The sequence below is a fragment of the Terrapene carolina genome, unplaced genomic scaffold (assembly GCF_002925995.2).
Source record: "Terrapene carolina triunguis isolate 2854851 unplaced genomic scaffold, T_m_triunguis-2.0 Scaffold836, whole genome shotgun sequence".
Classification (NCBI taxonomy): Eukaryota; Metazoa; Chordata; order Testudines; family Emydidae; genus Terrapene; species Terrapene triunguis.
In genome coordinates, this window is record NW_020665187.1 from 2,972,817 (window position 1) to 2,997,309 (window position 24,493).

The 24,493-nt window shown below is 52.0% G+C and overlaps 1 protein-coding gene across 1 annotated transcript; it reads left to right on the forward strand.

Annotated features, from left to right (window-relative positions):
- Positions 1-1,680: 1,680 nt before the first annotated feature.
- KRT8 (keratin 8) lies at positions 1,681-14,922 on the forward strand. The gene is made up of 9 exons (XM_026660770.2): positions 1,681-2,038; positions 5,256-5,464; positions 6,037-6,097; positions 6,189-6,284; positions 7,072-7,236; positions 9,066-9,191; positions 10,230-10,450; positions 12,177-12,232; positions 13,310-14,922. The coding sequence occupies exons 1-9, from the start codon at positions 1,700-1,702 to the stop codon at positions 13,498-13,500; spliced, it is 1,464 nt and encodes a 487-aa protein (XP_026516555.1). The 5' UTR covers positions 1,681-1,699; the 3' UTR covers positions 13,501-14,922.
- Positions 14,923-24,493: the final 9,571 nt, after the last annotated feature.

Sequence of the window (24,493 nt, forward strand, 5' to 3'; positions counted from 1 at the left end):
GAGATTCCACCACCTCTCTAGGTAACCCATTCCAGTGCTTCACCACCCTCCTCGTGAAAAAGTTTTCCCTAATATCCCTTATCAGCATGTTGGAAAATGCCATGGCTTATCAGTCCTGGCTACAGCCGGTGGGGAATTTTCTGATGAAATGTTTTTTTCGCTGGAAAATGCAGATTAGTCAACCCTAAAACTTGGAACGGGAAAGGGTGGGTTTTGAGGAATTTCTCAACCTGAAAAATTCTGAAGAAAAAAAGGTTTGAAATGTCCCGCTTTGGCATTATCCAAACCAAGAATTCTGCTTTGGAATGACTTGTTGTTTTGCAATGTAAGATAACTAGAATAATTTTGCGAGGTTTGGATGAATGGAAAAGCTTTGAGAATTTTGAACAAGCTCAGTTGACCCAAACCAATTATTTTTTTTCCGGATTTTTGGTTCATGAAAATTCTCAGTATTTTGACTTTTTTCTCCTGAATTTGAGATGAGAAATTTTTTTACAATCTCATAAATTCTGATGAAAACTTTTCCCCACCCAGCTCTAGTCCTGACCTGCAGCCCCCATGTCATTCCAGCCCAGGACCCCCCAAATCTGCCAGTAACCCCCAAGGCTGGCGCGAAGCACCTCGGCTAGGCCAGCCGTGCATAAGAGCTTACACAAATCTGCAAGTGCACGTCTATCCTGCGTTGTCTGCTATGCATGTTGTGTCCACGTGTGGATATTTTTGCCGCTTGTGACAGTTCACCGCTGTTGCAACCACTGGGGGATATTTACCCCCTCAGAGCACGTCTATGTGACGCGGTGCTTCCAACAGCATCTGCACTACAGAGTATAGTCTACACTAGTGCTCCCAGTACTGCATTTACTGGTGAAGTTGTAGTGATGGGGGGGAGGAGCGTAGCATCAATTCCCTGTTGCGCAGAAGCCCTGAACCTCACGTGAAAAAGGACCTAGGACCTCAGGTACCGGCCGTTGCAAAACACCCCATTGTCTATCTCTCCTCTGCTTTTTTCTTTTCCTTTTATTTTCTGGGCACGAGCCTCAACTCGTGCGTCTTTGGCGGCTTCCCTAATGATGCTCAAGGTTCTGATGGTGTAAACCCGGAATAACTCCAGCCAAGCCACACAATGGCGGTGCTAGCCCATTGGGGGCCCTAAGCGGTAATAGTTTTTTTTTTTGGCCCCCCCCAACACATAATAAAAAACTAACAGGGGGCCCCGGGGAGCTGCGTGGGGCCCTAAGTCTGCTTCTGCCTAGTGCCAGCTCTGGGTTCACCCAGTATCACTGAGACCAGAAGCTGGCCGGATAGTTGCATTTCCTGCCCTCTCTGGGTGGATCCTGGGCCAGTTCTTGAGGCTGCTGCCCCCCTCTGGTATTTTTGCCAGGTGCTTCTCCAAACACAACAGCGAGGGGACGCTTCTTGGAGCTGGGCCGGTGCATTTGGTTGCCCCTCTCTGGCTTTGAAAGAGTTAACTAGGTGCGGCAGGGTGGAGGGAGCAGGTGTTGGCCTGGCTCGGTGGTAGCCCCGCCCCTCCAGCGGCCTGCAGCCAGTCAGTGCTCCAGGTATTGAATCCCCGCCCCCTGATGGCCCGGTATATAACTCTGCACACACCCCACTCAGCTCTCAGCCTCCAGAGCCTGTCCTTCAGCTGCTGTGCTCGCTCAACCAGTGTTTCCTGTCCTCCTCCACTAGCCTCTCCACAATGTCTCTCAGAACAACCACAAAGACCTACAGGAGCACCAGCTCTGTTGCCCCTCGCACCTTCAGCAGCCGTTCCTACACGTCTGGCCCCGTGAGCAGCACCAGGATGAGCTCGTCCTACTCCAGCTATGGTGGGAGCAGGTATGGAGGAGGCAGCATGCGGGGACCGTCGACGGGCTACGGACTTGGCGCCGGGGGCGGCATCACCGCCGTCAGCGTCAACCAGAACCTGTTGGCGCCCCTCAACCTGGAGATCGACCCCACCCTCCAGCACGTGCGGACGCAGGAGAAGGAGCAGATCAAGACCCTCAACAACAAATTCGCCTCCTTCATCGACAAGGTGAGTCCTGGCACCATCGGGGTGAAGCTGGTATCTGCAGAGCCGGGTTGGCAGGCAGAGAAGTGGGTGTGTTCCTTGGGGATGGGCAGAAGTCAACCAGACTTGCTCTGTTGCTGTAACACCTGTAGGCTGGAAGGAGATAGTCCGGATTCTGCTCTCAGTTACACCCCATGCCACCCACGGTGACTGGAGTGGGGTGCGGGGGTGCGTGCAGTAAACATCTCGGGGTAACGTCTCTCCGCCATGTAGCATATAAGGGGAGCAGTGACCTGCTAGCCAATATTCCCGCAATCAGAGGGGAATCGGAACGGTTTTGTAGCCAGATCAGATCCCTCTTAGCCACTTCTGAGCCAAAGGCTCCTCCTACAGGTGCATGAGAACATGGAGAAAAATTTCCTCTGCTTGTCTTAGTTACAAAGATTTTTCGGTCACTGCACCGCCTGGTGGGTTGGAAAAGCCCCTTTCCCGGAGGTGGGGGAGCGGAATGGAGCGAGAGACGCAAAGGTTCCCCACTGGGACACCTGCCAATCCAGGCCCCCGAGCGGCTGTCAAAGCGTTGGCATTGGAGAGCAGCTTTCGAGCTAAAGGGGAAGTTGCCTGCACAGGGGGAGAATGTGCCACCTTGCAAAGCACCCCTGCTGAAGGGCGTGGCTGGGGGCTTTCTCCATTGCTCTCAATGGGGGCTGCTGGGGGCTGAGGTCTAAAAGTGGGGGCTGATTCCAGGTGCCCAGCTTGGTGCCTGGTTTTCAGAGGGTGCCAGGCACGGGCAGCAGGGGGTCAGCACCTCTGAAAATCAGGCCGGAAAATGGAGGCACCCAAAATTTGGGGCCTAACATACATCCAGCCGGGGAAAGTCCTGAGCGAGTGGCGCTGGGATGAGCCGGAACGAACCCAGTGGCTTTTCCCCATCCTCATGCGCCTGTGATCCCAGCCTGGCAAAAGATGTATCCCCCTGCATGCGGTAAGGCCGAGAGGGGCTGCATCAAGACGTCTTCTCTCCTTCAGTATTTCCAAGGCCCTAGTATATGGCAAAAGCACAGTGGTCCCCACTTACAGGGGACAGGCGTTGACCCCCCCCCCCCCCCAATAGGCAACCTGCATCTGCTCCTGTTCTGCCCTCACCTGGGCTTTTGCTTCAGAGCCTGGCAAAAGAGCAGCTGGTTCCTTTCTGCCCTTTTCCAGCATTGGGCTTAGAAAGCTGTTTTTTAAAAATATCAAAGGGGTTGCTGTGTTGGTCTGTATCCCCAAAACCGCGGAGTCCGGTGGCACCTTAAAGACTAACCGATTTTTTTGGGGCATAAGCTTTCGTTTTTTACCCACCAAAGCTTCTTTAAGGTGTTAGTCTTCTTCTGTTAGTCTTTAAGGTGCCACCGGCTTCCTCGTTTTTTTATTTTTTAACCACACACACACACTGGCTGCCATCTGGAGGAAATGCTTAACTATAGGCAATGGAACAATCTGACCTGAAAGCCCCTCCCACCACGCCCATCACTGTTCTGGGGCACCTGGGTCGGGTTTGGATTTAAACAAACAGGTTTTATGGCCTGTTAGCAAAGGCCTGTGTTTACATCTCGGTTATCTAAGGCTGGGCCATTGGCTGCCTCGCCCTGCACCTGCCCTTCAGGAGTCCAAGGGTCCTGCCCATTCCTGGCTCAAATCCTCTTGTGCCCCCTAGCCCAGATCATGGAGGACTGCAGAGAACTCCGGGCCAGGTGTGAAAAATCAGGACGGGGGGGAGGGTAATAGGTCCCTATATAAGACACAGCCTCAAATATCAGGACTGTCCCTATAAAATTGGGACATCTGGTCCCCCTATTACAGTGGGCCACCTGGTAATCTGTGACGCTGGTGGCAATCCAGAGTAACTCCACCGGGCCCGATTCTTCTCCCTCTTATTAATTCGATGCCGTCGTTATGCGGTGTTACTCCTGGTTTCCACCGGCATGGCCAGAGGGCTGCGTCATGCCCTTAGCCCGGCCACCTGCTAAACGGGACAGCTTTTTGCACGTGCTCCAGCAGTGTCCAGTGGGGGCCGAATGCTTTGGCAAGTCTAACCCCATGTGCTAAATCAGGTGTCCCGCTGGTAAAGCTCCCCTTGACTTCAGCAGCTCTAAGTCTACAAGTAAATGCTAAAGGCATTTTTAGGCCTGTGGGTTAAATCCTGCAGCGCCTGTGTAACCCACTGGGGGGCGTATGTCCCCCCCCTCCCCACCCCAGTGCCCCGAAGGGTATGTGTTGTGACAGACCACTTAAGCAGCCTTGATTGTTTAGCTCAAGCCATGGCTGCTTGTCCTTTTATCTCTGGACGTCCTCGGTTCAATCCCTCGTGTCCCCGTTAAGATAGCAGCCTGCTCAAGAGAAACTCCATTTGCGGCGAAGGGCAGTTACATCAGTGTCAATCCAGAGTGACTCCCCTTTGCCAGGCCTGTTTCTCCTTTACACTAAGGCTGCAGATGTCTTTAATGCAGACGAGGCCCAGCCTTTTTGATCATTTTACTTTCACTTTTCAAGAAAATAAATACCAAGGGCCAAATCCTTCCCCTCCATTACATAAGTGTCAACCCAGAATGACTCCACTTATTTCCTTTGGCTTGTTTCTCGTTTACACTGAGGCTGCTTTATACCCCCAGAGTAGGGAAAATGGGCCTTGGTGTAAATAAATCAGACACCATTTATTTAGGGCCAGATTCCGCTCTCTGTTACACTGGTGTAAATCCAGAGTCACTCTGGATTTACTTTGAGAGCAGAATTTGGCTCAACATGGAAAACCACCCCTTCCGATACCTGGACTCATCTCCCATTGAATTAAACGGTGCACACGTCCAAAGGCAGAATAAGTCTCTATGGCACCGAGTCACTTATACAAGGGGAACGCTGTTGCTTTCAGTGAAGCTACTTTGGATTTATGAGTGGAGGTGGGAGCAGAATCAGACTCGGTGCAGTTACTGTAGGCCTGGTTGTCTTCTCACTTACACCTGATTCTACCAGGGAACTCCATTGACTTGCTTGAGATACTCCTGATTCACGAGTGAGAGAAGGCTCGGGACCTAGTGGGAGGGATGGCAGGTGATTTCCGGAGCATGAGTGGGAAGAAGCCATCTGTGCCCAACAGGTTGTAACTGTCCCGGCAGGAGATTCCTGCCTCCCACGTCCACAGCCACTGAGCTCTGCAGGTGTAATCGGCAAGTCTCTGCTTCCCTCCCCCTCCCCACACTAGGTCCGCTTCCTGGAGCAGCAGAACAAGATGCTGGAGACCAAGTGGGACCTGCTGCAGGGCCAGAAGACCACCCGCAGCAATATGAACAACATGTTCGAGGCCTACATCAACAACCTGCGCCGGCAGCTGGACGGCCTGGGCCAGGAGAAGCTCAAGTTGGAGGCTGAGCTGGGTAACATGCAGGGCCTGGTGGAGGACTTCAAGAATAAGTGAGTCCAACTGAGGCCAAAGCGGGGGGCGGGGAGACACACCTTCCTGTTCCCTCCAAAGGGGGGTAGAAATCCCAGGCACACCGAGGTCTGGGGTCGCACCCCAATGTTCTAGCACAAGGAGGCTCTCGAAGGCTACACCCATTATCAGCCTGCTGCCTCCTTCAGGGCAGTCATTGGATCTGGCCAGGTTATCAACACCTGCCCAGCTTGTGTGCTCCTTGCTTCCCTGCACAGAGACCTTCTCCCAGGGTTGCGGGCGGAGGGGGAGATTCTCAGCTGCTCTTGGTGGGGGCATCATTGAGGGTTTTCCTCCATCATTTCACATATAAACCCCAATGCACAATCCCCCCCGCCCAGTGAGCACAGTTTCCCAAACCCATCCTGTCCTTTTGCCTTCCAGATCTGGAAAGTCATTGGTGGGTGCCTGGTTAGGGGTCTCCCTGCCTCCTGGCATCCCCTAGATGGGTCTATATGCCCCACCCCCCGATGATCACTATGCCTTCATAGCATCCATCAGAGAATGACTTCCCAGCCCTACCGCAGACCTGACCATTTCCCCCCTCCCGCAGGTATGAGGATGAAATCAATCACCGCACTGAGAAGGAGAATGAATTTGTCCTGCTTAAGAAGGTGAGTCCGCGCTGCTCCAGGGCTCGGCTGGGCGCCGCAGGCAGAGAGGGCCGGGGGTCTCTCTAATGGGGTCCGTGCTCTCTTCCTGCAGGATGTGGACGAGGCCTACATGAACAAGGTGGAGCTGGAGTCCCGTCTGGAAAGCCTGACTGACGAGATCAACTTCCTGAGGCAGCTGTATGACGAGGTCTGTGATGTCTCCCTTTGGCTCAGTCCTGTAGCCCTGGCCCTTTAAATTCCTCCCTGACCTGCTGGGGGAATCCCATTGAAGAACACTGAGTTCCTGCAAAGACAAGTGTCTTCTTGCAGGAGACAAGGGATTTTTAAAGGGCTGGGACTATTTGCACATAGGGTGCATGGTGACACCCCCCTTCTCCCCTCCTCGGATAGCCACGCCATCAATCCTACAGCATCTGCTGCTGTCCCCTGGCCCTTTGAGGTTGGTGAGTGGAAGGAGGGGGATCTCAGCCAACACCAGCCCCAGTGGATTCAGTGGCTGGATCAGTCTGGGATAGGGTTACCATTGGTCCTCGAATCTCCATCCGGGGGGATTTTTGAAATCTGAACGAATGTCCGTGTTTTGGTATTGTCACCCTTACTTCTGCGCTGCCTTCAGAGCTGGGCAGCTGGAGAGCGGCGGCTGCTGGCCGGGATCCCAGCTCCGAAGGCAGCGCCGCCACCAGCAGCAGCACAGATGTGAGGATGGCGTGGGATGGTATTGCCACCCTCACTCTGCACTGCTGCTGGCGGCGGCGCTGCCTTCAGAGCTGGGAGGTCACTGGCGGCTGAGGTACCCCACCCCATTCCTCCTCCAGCTCCCCCTCCCTTCAGCAATGTCTTCTATTTGGGAATCTGGTAACCCTAGTCTGGGAAAGCAGCCAACGGCAAGGCATTGGGAATGCTGGTGGGTGCACCGAGTTCTCCATGCTCCATGGTGACAGGTGATCCTTATGCTTCCACCCCGCCGCACCCAGGAGCTGCGTGAGCTGCAGTCCCAGGTCTCTGACACCTCTGTGGTCCTGACCATGGACAACAACCGCAAGCTGGACCTGGACGGCATCATCGCAGAGGTTAGAGCGCAGTACGAGGAGATGGCCAACAGGAGCCGGGCGGAGGCTGAGAACATGTATAAGACCAAGGTGAGTTGCCCGTCTGTGCCCCGGAGCTGCTGGTGATGCAGCCAGCCTGGTCTCTGAGCTGACGTGGGTGGGTCAGGGTGTGTGGCACTGCCCATGGGAACGTCCGCTAGGTGGCAGCTGTCCCATTCCTTCCCTCCAGCTGGTGAGCTGAGCATATGAAGCGTCCTCTGCCGTGCAGAAGCCTTCTGTAGCAGGCATTGCATATGCATGCGTCATTCTCAAATGCAGTATGACTCACTGTCCCCCTCTAGTGGCTGGAGTCACAGTTCAGGGCAACTGCACCTGTGCTCCCCTTCTGTGGCCCAGCAAGGACACCCGCTCTTAAGCTCCTGGCTCCTCAGCCGTCACCTCTTTTGGGCGGAGAACCGCGTCTCTCTCCCTCCCGACTGGGGTTCTCCAAGGCTGTCCAAGCCCCTGCCTACACTCATAACACTTCCCATGTCTCCCCCCTAGGAGAAGTTACAGCCAATCCCCCAATAATACATCAACTTTGCACTTAATACAATGGACTCCAAAGAGACTTAGAATCAACGGAATAAAGTTTTTCAAGGCTATTACAGGGGATTGCCGTATCTGCCACAGCTGGGGCACACGTTCCGCAAGGAACCTCTGTCTGTTCTTCCTGCATACCCTAGGCCACAGCACTTCTCCGCATGGAGCCTGCTACAGCCTTGGCTTCATAGACCTACCGTCTCTCAAATGGGGCACAGACAACCTAACGCTGAAATCTGAGGCTGTAGAACAGAGGTGGGCAAACTGTCGGCCACATCTGGCCCGTGGGACCCTCCTGCCCAGCTCCTGGCCTGGAGGCTCGGCCCTGGCCCCTCCCGCACTGTTCCCCCTCTCCCGCCGGTGCAATGCTCTGAGTGAGAAGCCAGGAACTGGAGCCAGGTCTCCCAAGTCAGTGCCCTACCCATTGGACCATACTTCCCTTCCCTTTGGTTGTCCCAGGTGGAAGCCTCACTCCTAAGGGTGAGCTTTAGTGCAAGCAGGAACGGCGAGCGTGCCTGCCACACTCCCCTGGCAGTCCAGCCTTGGGCTCCCACGCAGCTCATGCATCATTCCAATCCAGACCGGAAACACGCCACTGCTAGACCTGTCCCGAGCTCCCACTCCCACCTCCCAATCCGCCCGACCTGCAGGACCTGCGTTGCTCCACCCCGGAGCAGCTGTCTCTTATCCTGCGGTGGTTTTGCAATGTGCACTCTGAGACTTTGCACAGAGAGATTCCACACTGGTTCCTCCGCCCCTGGAAGCTGGGACGACACCCTTAGCTGCCGCGCTGACTGCAATTTGCATAGCATTATGCACAGGGCTTTCTAAGCAGCAATATTACGTGGTTTTCATTCTGATTTCCTTCTGGCTTCCCTTCCCGACATGTGGAATTTAATCCAGCCTTGCAAAATCCCACGTCCTCCTGGAGAGGAGGATTTGACTGAAGGGGAAATGAAATGCCACCAGTCTCTTCATTGGCAAGCTCTGAGCCAGGCCTGGTGAATTTTCCTGGCAAATTTGCAGGGCTGATTAAAGCTGTTAAAAATGGAGCCTTCCAGAGCAGGGACAATTGTGACCGGACTCCTGGTTTATACGGTTTCCCTGGTGGTAAAGAGCCAGGATTCAGCTGTAATGATTATAAGGGGATTCCTTTATTGAGGCTGCTGGACACGGACTAACCTTGGGAGTCTCTCTAGCTCCCAGCCTGGGCTGCCATCTCTCCCCATACAGGATCTCCCCAAATCCTGGCCTGGATCCTGCACTCCCGGAAGGAGGACAGCTGATGACACTGCACGCTCTGTTCTCAATTCCTTGTCTCTCTCCTTCCCACACAGTACGAGGAGATCCAGGTGGTGGCGGGGAAGCACGGGGACGACCTCCGTAGCACCAAGACCGAGATCAACGAGCTCAACAGGATGATCCACCGGCTACAGTCGGAGATCGATGCCCTGAAAGGCCAGGTGAGAGAAACAACCGCTGACTTCTCCAGAATTGCACCAGACCCTTCGTTCCTCCTCCTGCAGTTATTTGGGGGCCCGGTGCCTGCGCCGGAGAGCTGGGGAAAGGATTCCCTCCTTACCGTTCTTAGCTTGCCAGTCTACAGATCCCTCTCAATCCACCTTGTAGATCTTGGTTTATAACTGCAGATGTGGGGTAACACCGCCCCATTCTCTAGTGTTGATGGGAAATTCCCCATGTGCGCCCCAACCGTGAGCAGCACAACTGTGGTTTGAGGGCATGGTTAATATCTGTCTCTGGGCCAGTTTTTCAGCGGACGTAATCAATACAGCACCACAGAAGTCCAGCTGTCTCTGCCTGTTTACCTCAGCTGCTGATCTGGCTTTTCTTTCTCCTTAATCTCACTGACTCTTGTCTCTGTAATCACTCTCTGGGGAGTCAATTTCTCGCTCTCCCTAGTTTCTTTCGCAGCTCTTGGGACTTCAGCAGCTAAGCACCTCACCGGTCCCACACGTCGGCCTGCGCTGCAGAATGGAGCGGCACTTAGAAACAGGATCAGGGGGCGTGTGTTGTGACGGTGACATGCTTGCAGCCCTGGTGTAGACAGGAACCCGCTTCCCTTTCTTCCGGAGGGATTTTCACTTCTTTGCTCCCCAGTGTCCTTTGGAGAAGCCTGTATGATGGGAGAAAGGAAAATCTGAATAGGATGCGAGAGCTCAGGGCTGGTCTATGGTGCAAACTATCTGCCGTGGGTGCAAAGCAGGGCGTGGACCCACATAGCTTCCTCTGGTTTGAAATGGGAGTAAACTGCCCAGTTGCAAGCCCCCGCTTTGCCTGGGTGCAGTGCGTTTACACTGGAAGTTTGCATTGGGGCAGCAACATCGGTGCTAAAATTTAGACCGGCCCTTAGTGTGTTGGCTTTATAATGCCGCAGCAGATTTCTCCAGGGAGCTTCCCCCTCCTCCTCCGATAAGGATACTGGGAGTTGCCCCTGTTCTGGGAGAAATCATCTAATGCGTCCCCCTGCCTCCACCCCTCAGCGTGCCAACTTGGAAGCAGCCATTACTGAGGCCGAGGAGCGCGGTGAGATGGCCCTCAAAGATGCCAGTGCCAAGCTGGCCGAGCTGGAGGGTGCCCTGCAGAGAGCCAAGCAGGACATGGCCCGCCAGCTGCGGGAGTACCAAGAGCTGATGAACGTCAAGCTGGCGCTGGATATCGAGATCGCCACCTACAGGAAGCTGCTGGAAGGAGAGGAGATCAGGTGGGTGTGGGTGGCCGGCATCGTGTGTCATGATTGGATGACTTTTCCCCCTCTCCAGAGGGAGGACCAATGAGAGAGCTGAGGACAATAGACCAGCCCCGGGGCTGGAGCTTGGCTCCAATGTGGTGCACGTCTGTCTCGGAGCAAGGTCTGTAGATTAACCCCTTGCTGACTTCTGAGTGCATCAGGATTCGGGTGATGCCGTGATTTTATAGGGACAGTCCCGATATTCGGGGCTTTGTCTTATATGGGCGCCCATTGCCCCCCACCCCGTCCCAATTTTTGACACTTGCTCTCTGGTCACCCTAATCAGGATGTCCTGCCAGCGCCAGCTTTGCAAAGAACACCCTCAGTGGTGCCCACAACATGCTGGGTGCAAATTGGACTGCTGGTCCCAGTTTGAACAGGTTGTTTGAGTCTGCGTGGAGACTAGGAGGGGTTGCTGGCCCTTTAAGGGGCTTGCACCGTACATCCACCATCACTACAGCCTCACATCAGTCCTCGGTTTTTCAGGGTGACTCCCGCGAATAATCCGTAATTGATTGACAGGCTGACGGAGCTTAGTTATGTGGGCTGTGGGCCCGTTAATTGGGCTCTTGCCGTCACATGTTCGTCTGTCTAGTGCATCCATTGGTGCGAACGTCTTGCAGACGTCCCATCGATGACGGTGTCCGCTTGCGGATGCGGAGTCAGCCAAGGCAGTGTCAGCCGCTGTGGGAGGACGGGGGGAAGCTTGGGGGGGGGGGGGGGGGGGGCAGGCGCAGAGTGGCTGGGATGTAACTCGGCTCCCAGCAGCGAGTTAGCGCAAGGTAGCCCAGGAGGCCATGAATTCTGAGATGCAGCAGGGGCAGTGTTGCCTAGTGTGGGGATGATCAAACCCTTTCCATGCACTCACCTGCTTTCCCATACTGGGATACCCTTCCCCAGGGCCGTGCCTAGCCATTTTGGTGCCCTATGCAGCCCCAGGCCTCCGTGGGGGGGGCTGTGTGAGGCCCCAGGCCTCTGCGGGGGGCGGGATGGGGATGTAGGGGGGAAGCCTGCTCCACTCCCCTGGCTCCCAGCCTTGGGGGGCACGGGGGAACCACCCCTCAGCACTCGCCAGTGGCACGGCTGGGAGCCAGGGGAGCAGAGGAGGCTGGGGTGAGTGCAGGCCCGACCCCTACAGCAGTCCTCAGGGGAATGGGGGTGGGGCTGAGGGGGAGCAGGGGTGGGAAGAGGCGGGGCTGCAGCACAGCAGCGGTGGGGGCTTGGGGGCAGAGCAGGGGTGGGGGCTTGGGGAAGGGGTGGAGTGGGGGTGGAGTAGGGGTGGGTAGAGGCAGGGCTGCAGCAGAGCAGGGGTGGGGGCTTGGGGGCGGAGCAGGGGTGGGGGCTTGGGGAAGGGGTGGAGTGGGGGCGGAGCAGGGGTGGGAAGAGGCGGGGCTGCAGCAGAGTAGGGGCAGGGGCCGGGGCCATGGGGAAGAGGCAGAGCAGGGCCTGGAGCAGCATGCAGCTGCGTAGGGCAGCAGGAAATGCGTATGGGTAAGGACGGCCCCGGCCCTCCCCTCATCCCACTTAGCAATATGGAAAGGGCAGGCTGGTCACGACCCCCTGACATCTGTTTGCAGCGCAGTCCCCTGCTTGAGACCCCCCTTGTCTTGATGGCCAGGAGCGCCTGGGTTTTAGTCCTGCCTTTGCAGACTTACTGTCCTGGCACTGATAACTCATATCCCTCTCTTCTGCTTGGCAGGCTGGAGTCTGGGATGCAAAACATGAGCATTCAGACCAAGACGACCGGCTATTCAGGTAAATGCGTTTCATTTGGGGGCGGGGGTGGGTAATGTGGGGCAGCAGGGCAGCACTCTGAGCTGCACAGAATTCCCCCCCCCCGTGATGAGAGTGGACTCTGCTACTCAGTGGGAGTTTGACACATGTCGGGAGAGCAGAACCACAGAGCCAGGGGCGTGGCTTGGGGAGAAGAAATTGCCCCCTTACAACTCACTGAGGGCCCTAATTCTCACTGACTTCAGCGGGAGCTGAGGGCACTCAGCACCTTGCAGAACTGGGCCTGGTTCCCCATGGTCACACAGTCTTACCGGCACCGAACCAGATGCGTTGGGGAGTGATTCTTTCTCTGCAGCAATGGGGATATGGGGCGGGGGGGGAAGGGGCAGACAGAATGTGCCTAAGCCCCAGCAGTGGGATGGTTCCTAATGCCAGGAGCTTCTTTTTCCAAGGTTGAGCTCCTGACCTAGAAGATGAGGGAAGGAAGCATTGCAGGGTTAGATGCTCTGTAATCATAGAATATCAGGGTTGGAAGGGACCTCAGGAGGTCATCTAGTCCAACCCCCTGCTCAAAGCAGGACCAATCCCCAACTATTTTTTTTGCCCCAGATCCCTAGCTGGCCCCCTCAACTCACAACCCTGGGTTTAGCAAGCCAGTGCTCAAACCACTGAGCTATCCCTCCCCCCATCCTCTTCTGCTTTTATAATGGGGTGTTGGCTAGAGGCTGACCCATCCTGCCCACGCTCTCTCTCTCCGCCCTCGGGGGAATCCAGTTAGTGATTCAGGACCACTCCATCCTGGCAGCACCTAGCCCAAGATCTAGCCTTTCGCCTGCGGTGTGATGTCCTCCCCGGCTTGGTTCTGAAGTGCAGAGCTGCCCAGCTGACTCAACTGTAGGAGAGCTCCGGGCCAGGTTTTGTAGCAGAGACCAAGCGTTGTCGCCTTCCAGGGTCTGCAGCGCTTCAGTCCTTGGCTGACTCGCAGGCCCACAGGATGTGGGTTGAGCCATCCATGCGGTCAGCATTGCCCTTGGTTGCGGAGTCACCTGCACATCCTGCGTGGTCTTACTGGTCTTCTGTCTCTTTCCTCCCCTCCAGGTGGGCTTGGCAGTGCATATGGTGGTTACGGGGGAGGATACAGCAGCTCCTACTCGGGTGGCAGCTACTCCCTGAAATCCCCCACACTGGAGAGCTCGCCTCTCGCCAGGTCGAAGGCCATCGTGATCAAGAAAATCGAGACCAGGGATGGGAGACTGGTGTCTGAGACCTCAGACGTCCTGTCCAACTGAGCAGCCACTGGATGAGCCTCCACAGCTTAAAAGTGCCTTAAGAGATGAGCCTTTCCTGATCAGCTGGGCCACTAGGACTCGGTGGGAGACTGGGGCAAGGGCTGGCACCCAGAATCCCCCACCCCAAACCCAGCAGCGTTTGCAAATTCTCTTGTGATAATCGATGAGTCGTCTGATGCCCCAGGTGCTCCCCCTGCCTGTCCCTCTCCTCATTCAGGCATGTGGAGGAGGTGCTGAGAATCCACCTATTAGAGTCCAGATGGCCAGGTTTCCATCCCTTGGTCCTTCTGCTCCATCCAGCACTGTCTCAGCTTGGAGGACTGGCTCAGACCTGGACCGAGCATTTCAATCAGTGTCGCCCACAGCTCTTGAGCTGTCTTCTCACAGATGCAGAGAGTCACAAATGCGCCCCGTGGCGTGGCCCTCGTGTGGTGCGGCCAGAATGCCAACAACGTGGCATCATGACGTCCCCGCGGCATGATGCCAGCCTCGCTGCCCCAGGATTAGAGCCTAGGGGAATTGGTCTGGGTCCCAATACCCACAGGCTCTGAGGTTGTTGGAAAATGGGGTCTTGGTTATTACAAAAGGCCTCAATCTCTTTTATGGCAGTGGTTCCCAAACTGGGGTGTGCCCCCCCAGGGGGGTGCAGAGGAATATTTGGGGTGGTGGTGTGGCAAGGCCTGAGCCCATCCCAGCCCCACAGGGGGTGGGGAGGAAGCGCCACCCAGCCCCGTTCTGCCCCCAGCTCCATTCCGGCCCTGCCCCCGGCTGCAGTTCTGGCCTCGGCCCCCAACTGTGGCCCCACTCCTGGCCACAGCCCCCGACCGCAGCCTCACTCCTGGATACAGCTCCCGGGGGTTGTAAACCAAGTAAGGAACGTGGGGGTGTGACCAAAAAAGTTTGGGGACCGGTGTCGCATGGCCACATGATGCCAGGACCTTAACCGTCAGTCCACTGCTTTGTGGCTCTCTTCATTGCCGTGACATGAGATCTCCTTGTGGCTGGGAGGGAGGAAAAGAGTGTTTTTCCCCTCCCAGCTATCTGGGGGAGGTGATGGGTGGGGGAAGTTGCCAGTTCTGTTCCTAGTGGGTCAGCAATCAAGGCTTCTCTCCAGCTTGGGCATCTCCGGTTCAATGCTTTGTCAGCACAACTGTGAGCAAATCTTTTTGATGGTGGAACTAAAGCATTGCGGCCAACTCTGTGAAATGTGTGATTCTTTCTTTCTCTCCCACCCCCTCCACTGCCTTGTGTGCGGGGGGGTGGGGGGTGTTGACTGTAAGCGACATTATCTCTCTTTCCTTCTTCTGCAGTACAATGTTCAGTTGATAGAGATTGAAGCTGTGTTGGCCCTTCCTTCTCTCATTCCCCTCCCCACGGAGGGCCGTACCTTCTCCATTTTCTCAATAAAGCTGTTACTGATAATGGTGGTGTCTGTCTTGTGTCCTGTGCTAACTTTTGCTGAGAGATGCCTGCGTTTTGTTCTCCCAGTGATACGGAATCAGTCCTTGTCTTCCTTTTGCCTGACTGCAGTAAGACCAAAAGAGGCACTAAACATTTTTCTGATTCTTTGAAACTGAAGCTTGTCCGGCGAATGCATCAATATGGACGCATTTTTTTTTAGAATCAAATTGAAAAAGAATTGAAAAATGTTTAAAATGTCAAAACCCTTCGATTTTGGGGCTTGAACTGGTTTTTCCATTTGAAATTTGTCTTTTAGTTTAGTGTGGTGGTTTTTTTTTAAGGTCACAAAACATTTTGAAAGTATTAAAGCAAAATGTTTCAATTGACTCAAACTAAACATTTTCAGATTACCGGATCATGAACATTTTCAAGATTTTTTGACTTTTTGTCCCAATTCAGGATGGGGACAATTTTCTGAATGCTTGAAAATCTCATGGAAGAGGAAACCTGTTTCCAGCTCTCCCCATTGTGCTAGGTGCTGTACAAACCCAGAATAAAGAGCTGTCCCTTGAGCCAAAAAGCTTATAGTCTAAGGGGATGTCTACACTACGAAATTAGGTCGAATTTATTGAAGTCGACATTTAGCCTCTGATTTTACAAAGTTGATGCTGCATGTCCCCGCTATAGAATATTAGGGTTGGAAGAGACCTCAAGAGGTCATCTAGTCCAACCCCCTGTTCAAAGCAGGACCAACCCCAACTAAATCATCCCAGCCAGGGCTTTGTCAAGCCGGGCCTTAAAAAACTCTAAGGAAGGAGATTCCACCACCTCCCTAGGTAACGCATTCCAGTGCTTCACCACCCTCCTAGTGAAATAGTGTTTCCTAATATCCAACCCAGACCTCCCCCACTGCAACTTGAGACCTTTACTCCTTGTTCTGTCATCTGCCACCACTGAGAACAGTCTAGATCCATCCTCTTTGGAACCCCCTTCAGGTAGTTGAAGGCTGCTATCAAATCCCCCCTCATTCTTCTCTTCTGCACATTCCGTCAGCGGCGCGCATCCTCAGTACCATGGCTAGCATCGCCTCACGGAGCGATGCACTGTGGGCAGCTATCCCGCAGTTCCTGCTGCTGATTGGAATTCTGGGTTAGGCTTCCAATGCTTGATGGGACAAAAACATTTTCATGGGTTGTTTTGGGTACATGTTGTCCTCCTCCCAGGATGCACTTGCCCCCTCTCTCCTTCCCTGAAAGCAACGGCAAACAATCATTTTCATGCTTAAGCCTGGGTTACCCGTGCAGACGCCATAGCATGGCAAGCTTGGATCCCGCTCGGCTGTACACTGTTGTGAGCGTCGCAAACACCTCGTGCATTGTCCTGTGGTATTTGCGGAGCCTAGCCAGGAGCCACTGCATGGAACAATGTAATGCCACGCAAATAACCGTGCTGGAAGCCATGGAATGGAGCAATTCGCACATGCTGGTGGCGGCAGCCGGGCTTGTTGACACGGTGGAACGCCGCTTCTGGGCCCGGGAAACAAGCACCGACTGGTGCGACCACATCGTTATGTAGGTATGGGATGAGGAGCAGTGGCTGCATAACTTTTGAATGCGTAAGGCCACTTTCATAGAACTTTGTGAATTGCTTTCCCCAGCCCTGAAGCGCAGAAATACCAAAATGAGACCTGCTCTGACAGTTGAGAAGTGAGTGGTGGCAGCCCTGTGGAAGTTTGCAACGCCAGATTGCTCCCGGTCAGTTGGGAATCACTTTGGAGTGGGTAAATCTACCGTGGGGGCTGCTGTGATCCAAGTAGCCAGGGCAATCAATTCACTTCTGCTAAGAAGGGTAGTGATGCTGGGAAATGTGCAGGACATAGTGAATGGCTTTGCCATGAGGGGGTTCCCTAACTGATTTAGTTGGGGTTGGTCCTGCTTTGAGCAGGGGGTTGGACTAGATGACCTCCTGAGGTCCCTTCCAACCTTGATATTCTATGATTCTGTGAACTGTGGTGGGGCAATAGAGATGTGCGTTCCATTTATCTTGGCACCAGACCACCTTGCCAAAGAGTACATAAACTGCAAGGGGTACTTCTCAATGGTGTTTCAAGCACTAGTGGATCACAAGAGCTGTTTCACTGACATCAACATGGGATGGTCGGGAAAGGTTCATGACGCGCACATCTTTAGGAATTCCGGTCTCTTCAGAAAGCTGCAAGAAGGAACTGGAAAATTACCACTGGTGATTTTGAAATACCAATAATTATCCTTGGAGATCCAGTCTATCCCTTGCTCCCGTGGCTCATGAAGCCGTACACAGGCAGCCTGGACAGCAGTAAGGAGCAGTTCAACCATAGGCTGAGCAAGTGCAGAATGGTGGTAGAATGTCCCTTTGGACATTTAAAGGGGCGCTGGCAGTTTACTCACTAGGTTAGACCTCAGCGAAAACAATATTCCCATTGTTGCTGCTTGCTGTGTGCTCCATAATACCTGTGAAAGTAAGGGGGGAAAGTTTCTGGCAGGGTGCGGGGGTTGAGGCAGATTACCTGGCTGCCAATTATGAGCAGCCAGACACCAGGGCAATAAGAAGAGCACCTCAAGGCGCACTGCGTCTCCCAGAGGCTTTGAAAACCAGTTTCATGAAAACCAGTTTCACTGATGTGTCAGTTCTGTGTATTCCTTACCAAGCTGCCCCCCTTTTTTGCATGTACTATCCTGTAAACTAACCCTCCCCCAACCACAATGTGCACAGTGAATAAAGAGCCTCTTGTCCTCAATTCATGCTCTGCCCGCACAGACTCTTCTCCCCACACAGCGATCAGATCCAGTGTCTCCTGGAGCGCGTTTGCGGCCCCGGGCAGGCACGGTCAGCTGTGCTGGCGAGTTCTCCACGCTGATCAAACAGGAAATGAAATCCAAACGTTCCTGGGGCTTTCCCTGTGCACCTGGCTGAAGTGCAGTGGAGTCAGAGATGAAAGTAAGCCGGTCCGGTATGGCGTACCGGCAAGAGCCAGTACGCTGTGCCGGACTGGACTGGCTTCCGCGGCGGTGATTTAAAGGGCCCAGGGCTCCAGCCGCTGCGGGGAGCCCTGGGCCCTTTAAATCACCGCCGGAGCTCTGGCAGCCGGGCTCCTGCGGTGATTTAAAGGGCCTGGAGCTCCGCGGCAGCGGGAGCCCCGGGCCCTTTAATTCACCCCTGAGCCCCGGGGCTCCCAGCAGCCTCTGCAGCTGGTAGCTCTGGGGTGATTTAAAGGCCTTGGGGCTCCCAGCTACAGCCGGAGCCCCAGGGCCTTTAAATCTTGAAAGGCCCCCGCCTCTTCTGGTTGAGGCCACGCCTCTTCCGGTTGAGGCCACGCCCCCGCTCAGGACTCCAGCGTACCGGTAAGTCCTTTAAGTTACTTTCACCCCTGAGTGGAGTTGAAAGTGCTGTCCACAGCAGTCACATTGGAGCACTCTGGGACACCTCCTGGAGGCCAATCCTGTCGGATTACACAGCGTTGTATCTACACTACCCCTAATTCGACCCGGGAAGGTTGACTCTAGCACCACGCCTCTGGCCGAGGTGGAGTACAGGCTTCGATTTTAGGAGCCCTTTAGGTTGGCAGACAGGGCTCGGTAGTGTAGACACGCACATTATAAATTCGACCTAATGCAGCACATGTCGACCTAACGCCGTTGTGTAGACCAGGCTAAGTAACAAACCAAGACTGTAGCCCTCAGTCAGTATTATGTATTCATATCCTACTGCAACCCTGGGAGATGAATTAATAAGAGCTTAACCTCATTCTCAGGACAAAGGTTAATCCAGAGCAAATAGGAACTAAATTACCTGCAGGATAAAGTGGCTGAATATGCCATTTTCAGATTGAAACAGAATCATCCCATTGCAGCATTGCAAAATTGCCATGAAAATTCACCAGTTCTGGCACAAAACTGATTTGCCCACTGTCTCCGTGATGATAACAATGAGAAAGCTAACTATTGTGACAGACCCAGACCAGTGGGGTACAGAGTCTGGTAGAGGGCAAATATACTGGTCACTGGATGAGTAGTTTTCTGTTCCCTGAGTGACCAGAGCAGGGGCTGCACTAGAGTAATCAGGAACCTGCTAGAACCAGTTAAGGCAGGCAGGCTAATTAGGACACCTGGAGCCAATTAAGAAGAAGCTGCTAGAATCAATTAAGGCAGGCTAATCGGTGCACCTGGGTTTTAAAAAGGAGCTCACTTCAGTTTGTGGTGTGAGTGTGAGGAGCTGGGAGCAAGAGGCGCAAGGAGCTGAGAGGGAGAGGGTGTGCTGTTGGAGGACTGAGGAGCACAAGCGTTATCAGACACCAGGAGGAAGGTCCTGTGGTGAGAATAAGGAAGGTGTTTGGAGGAGGCCATGGGGAAGTAGCCCAGGGAGTTGTAGCTGTCATGCAGCTGTTACAGGAGGCACTCTAGACAGCTGCAGTCCACAGGGCCCTGGGCTGGAACCCGGAGTAGAGGGTGGGCCTGGGTTCCCCCCAAACCTCCCAATTGACCTGGACTGTGGGTTCTCCCAGAGGGGAAGGTCTCTGGGCTGTTCCGCAACCCACATGGTGAATCTTTGAGGCAAGAAAATCCGCCAATAAGCGCAGGACCCACCAAGATAGAGGAGGAACTTTGTCACACTATATATTACTGGTCTGCCATAAAAATAAAGCTTGTTCTAAGCGAGTGGGGAACTAGAATCTTGCACAATGAAATTAAGTCTTTGGATTTCTAAAGGACTTTTAGTTACAGTAAAACAAGTACACTTCTACCTCGATATAATGCTGTCCTTGGGAGCCAAAAAATCTTAATGCATTATAGGTGAAACCGTGTTATATCGAACTTGCTTTGATCCACCTGAGTGCGCAGCCCCACCCCCCCGGAGCACTGCCTTAACACGTTATATCTGAATTCATGTTATATTGGGGTAGAGGTGTAGATGGTCCCTTAATAAAGGTACCCAACATACTATAAGAAAGATACGGTGCTACTACATTTTTTTTTTTTTGCAGTTCTTTGTGGTCCAGTATCTAGATTCTACAAAGATTCTGCCCGAAGATGGATTATAAGAAGTGCATTTAAACTAGTGCTGGCTGAACTTATTTTTGTTCACAATGTTTTTCAATGAAGAATGTTTTCCCCCTCAAAATGGAATTGTCTGGTTTTGATTAAATCGCAGGAGTGTCCATAAAAATGCTGGCAAATTTTGGCCATAAATGGCAACACTTTTTTTGACCAACCCCCCAATTTTTTGATGGAAATATATATTATTTTCATTTTTGTTGAAATTTTTAATGGGAACAAAACCTGTTTCCTGACTAGCTGTTATTTAAACATATTTGTGGGCTAATCAAAAGCCCTTTGAAGTCAATGAAAGATTTTTGACTGAGCACTGGATTAGGCCCCTAAAAGCCAAACAGGTCTGAAGAACATGAGCTCAGTGTTAGTTCAGAAGATTTCTTTTATATGTGACAAAAATTACAAAGCCCAGCTGATCAAACATAGATACTGGTGAAAATTCTGGCAATGCCTTTAGGATCTGATCCAAAGGTTGTTGAAAACGATGGATTATTTCTATTGAATTCATTGGGCTATGGAGCAGGCCCCTAGAGAGCTGATTCATTCTGCTATTCTTCTCCATGCAGGTTCTTGTGCTATGCCAATCGCTGTGGTATCTTGGTTCATCCCAATCAATTTTTTAAAATACAATTGCAGATGCCTCAAAATGCTTTTAAAACAGTGCTAATAAAAGCAACTGCATGGATGTACCTGTTGCAGCATTTCCCTAGCGGTGTAAAAGGTATTTGACAGTGTGGAGTGGTACTGAAAACAGATACTGAAACAGGGAACTTTGAAGCAGAGATTCACATTCTGTGGAAGGGACAGATATTATTTTCACCATATATTCTGATTACTCTCCTTAACCTAACACTGATTGCTTTCTCCATCAGGTAAGTCTATAAGGCCCCATATGGGGAGAAAATTTCTGATAGCAGAGGGCTCTTTATTTTAACAGACAAAAGCATAATAATATGCAGCAACCGGAAACAAAGGGCAAAGGTTTAATAATGAGGATAATTAGCCACTGGAACAGGAAACCTAGAAAGATGATGGATTCTCCATCATTTGAAGTCTTTAAATCAAGACTGGGTGTCTTTCTAAATCATATGTTCTGGGTCAATTACACTTTAAGGGCTTGATGCAGGAATCGCTTGGTGAAATTCTAAGGCCTGTGTAATGCAGGAAGTCAGACTAGATGATTTAATGGTCCCTATGGCCTTCAAAACTATTAATCTAGCCAGCATCACCTCTGCTTTATCTTGGGTGAGCCTCAACCGGCTTGCCCTCATCCATGTCACAGTCTAAACCACACCCCAGGAAAAACACCTCACTGAGTGATCTGTTTTGGGGAGATATAAACCTATGACTGAGTGTTCTCAAGACTCTGCACCCCATGCCTCCTCCCTCTCCCTCCTCATGGCTTCAAACACATGGGAGTGTCCTTGGGTAGAATGCTCAACATTCACTTCTGGTGTCTGTCCAAGAGATAAGAACAAAGCCACTTTAGAGAAACCCCTTGCAAGATCCGCGGGTAAAGGCAGCCAACAGGAGCGTTCGATCAATACCAGTATTGACACTTGGTTTTCTTCCATCACAGTCAACCAATGAAACAATTCAGCGCTGTTCCCCATATCCTCACTCCTTCTGTCTTCTTGCTCTATCCACTACAGATCTTCTGTCAACCAAGGTGACCCCAGAGCAAAAAACTGGGAAAGAGGACACTTAGGGTATGTCTACACTACGGGATTAATCCGAATTTAGATAATTCGAATTTGGGAAACAGGTTGTATAAATTCGATTGTGCGCGGCCACACTAAGCACATTAATTCGGTTTTTAACCACATTAATTCGGTGGTGTGCGGCCACACTACCCCATTACTTTTAACCACTTTAATTCGGTGGTGGCGGCCACACTAACCCTAATTCGAATTAACAAAGTCGATTTTGGCTCTACTCCGCTCGTCGAGGTGGAGTACAGAAATCGATTTAAAGCGCCCTTTAATTCGAATTAACTGGCTCTGTAGTGTGGACGGGTGAAGGGTTAATTCGGATTAACGCTGCTAAAACCGAATTAAAGTCGTAGTGTAGACCAGGCCTACAGAGTGCTGTAGGGAGGCAGCAGATCAAAATGAAGTACAAAATTTGATTATAGTGATTGTGATAAATGAAGGGGGGGGGGGGAAGCTCCCTTTTATGGACACCCAGCCAGCCAGTTAGCTATACAATCCCTGTTACTAGCTGTTCTCTACTTGCTTTACCTGTAAAGGGTTAAAGTCCACAGGTAAAGGGAGGGAGTGGGCACCTGTAGCGGGGCAGTTACCCCGCTCCTAGGGAAAAAGGACAGGCTGATTGGAAAGGGCAGCCACAGCTGTGGCCACACCCAGTCAGGCCACAACTGGCCCTGATATAAGGGCTAAGGGAGGAGCTGGGTCAGTCTCACTCCAAGGTGGGAGTGAGGAGGACCTAGCTGCCTGGGAAAGACAGGGTACCTGAAGCAGAGCAGTGCTGGGGACGGGCAGACAGAGCTGGGGAGCTCTGGCCTGGCGAGTTCCCAGGCTGAGGCCTTGCTGAGGGCCAAAAGGAGGTCCTGGGGCTGCAGGGAGACAGCTGGGTCAAGAAGGGCAGCAGGTCCAATCCCCTTGCCAGTGATGAGTGGCCATTACAGACTGCAGTTTACCCCAGAGAATGGGGGCTAGATGCCGACTGGCAGTAGCCACTGAGGCAAGGTGGGGATAGAGGGTTGGCGGTTCCCTTGGGAGGGGACACCCAGAGCGTGAGGACTGCTGTGGGGCAGAACCCCAGGGAAAGGGGCACCGGCGTCCATGAGGGACACAGGGCCTGAGGCAGGAGAGACACCGGCCAGCAGGAGGTGCTCCGAGTGCTGGAATTGAGCTAATACCCGAGGTAACCAGCAGGAGGCGCCACACTGGTGACTCAGCGATCTGCTATAGCATCTGACCAAAAGAGCCAATGGGAAGGCTAGAACTTTTTTAAATTGGGGGAAAAAAAACGTTCCCTTTGTGTCTGTTGTTGTTCTCCGGAGAGAGGGGACCGAGCAGGACAGGGCCGGAGCTATGCTGTAAAAAGCTTTAAAACCAGGTATGAAAAAGCATCAAATCATACCTCAGCCCTACTCATCTGAAACCCCAGATATGTAAAAAAACCAGGGAATGTCTAGGAAGACGTGTTTAGGGTTATTTCTTTTATTTCTTATTGGCTTGTGGACTCCTCTGTGCTAACCCCAGATGCTTTCGTTTGCTGGTAACCTTTAAGCTGAACCTCAAAAGAGCTATCTTGAGGCTTAATTTTTGTAATTATTTTTTTAAGATCTAGCAAAAAGTATAAGTTCCAGATGTATTTTCTTTCTTTTTGTTTTTAATAAAATTTACCTTTTTTTTTAAGAACAGGATTGAATTTTTGGTGTCCTAAGAGGTTTGTGCACCTGTTTTTAATTAGCTGGTGGTAACAGCTGATTTCTTTGTTTTCCTTTCTCAGCTGTTCCCCGGAGGGGGAGTTGGGGGAGGTGAAAGGGCTTGAGGGTACCCCGCAGGAAGGAATTCCCAAGTACGTCTTCCTGGGTTCCAAGGAGTTTTGCATTTGGGTGGTGGCAGCATCTACCCATCCAAGGTCAGAGTGAAGCTGTAACTGTGGGAGTTTAATGCAAGCTTGGAGTGGCCAGTATTAATTTTTAGAATCCTTGCAGGCCCCCACCTTCTGCACTGGAAGTGCCAAAGTGGGGAATCTGCCTTGACAGTGATATATCTATATCTATATAGTTGACTATGCAAGGTATATTATCATAGAGTTGTTTGAAAAATGCTAATTATTTTTCATGGGAAATTTAGAAAATATATTCATATTTTAAAGAAAATTCTCTCAAAAATGTTCCCTTTTTTATTGAAAACCCAAAGCTGTTTTCAGTTTAGGCTAAAAATGATTGCTATTCAAAAACAAAGAACCAAAATGTGTTACTTAATTAAAAGCAGACAGAAAAAAGAGGAATTGTACCAAACCATGAACATTTTTACTAAACAACAAACTAAAAAAACCTTTTTGACTGAAAACGCCAAAATTTTAACTACAAAACTGACAGAAAAATGAAAACTTTTACTGAAAACTGAACATTTTTACTGATGGACAAATAACAAATATTACCAATTCTTTTCTCCATTGGAAAAAAATCCAGGAAATGTAGACAGTTATGAAAATGTTCATTTGAATGAAAAGCTGTTCTTCATCGAAAATATGTCCTGATGAAAATGTTTCCACAACCTATAATAATTAGTAATGGAAGAGTTTGCAATGACTACCCAAACACAGCTGTTTGGCATGGGCATGATAAAGGAAGACTTCCCTGTAGCTGAAAAGCTGAAGGTGTACAGTTTTCTCTCTGCTGGCTCTGAAGAAGTTAACTAGGTTGGGCCCATGTTGATGAAGCAGGTGATGAACTGGGAACAGTGAAGCTCCGCCCCTCCACTGCTGCACAGCCACTCAGATGTGTCCCTGCCCCGTGGCCACCCTGG

What these genes read in the sequence shown, in the direction of transcription:
- KRT8 (XM_026660770.2), top strand. Translation starts at nt 1,700, where the DNA reads ATGTCTCTCAGAACAACCACAAAGACCTACAGGAGCACCAGCTCTGTT. An exon ending in AGAACATGTATAAGACCAAG is followed by an intron (nt 7,237 to 9,065) that starts GTGAGTTGCCCG and finishes CTTCCCACACAG; the next exon opens with TACGAGGAGATCCAGGTGGT. An exon ending in CAAGACGACCGGCTATTCAG is followed by an intron (nt 12,233 to 13,309) that starts GTAAATGCGTTT and finishes CCTCCCCTCCAG; the next exon opens with GTGGGCTTGGCAGTGCATAT.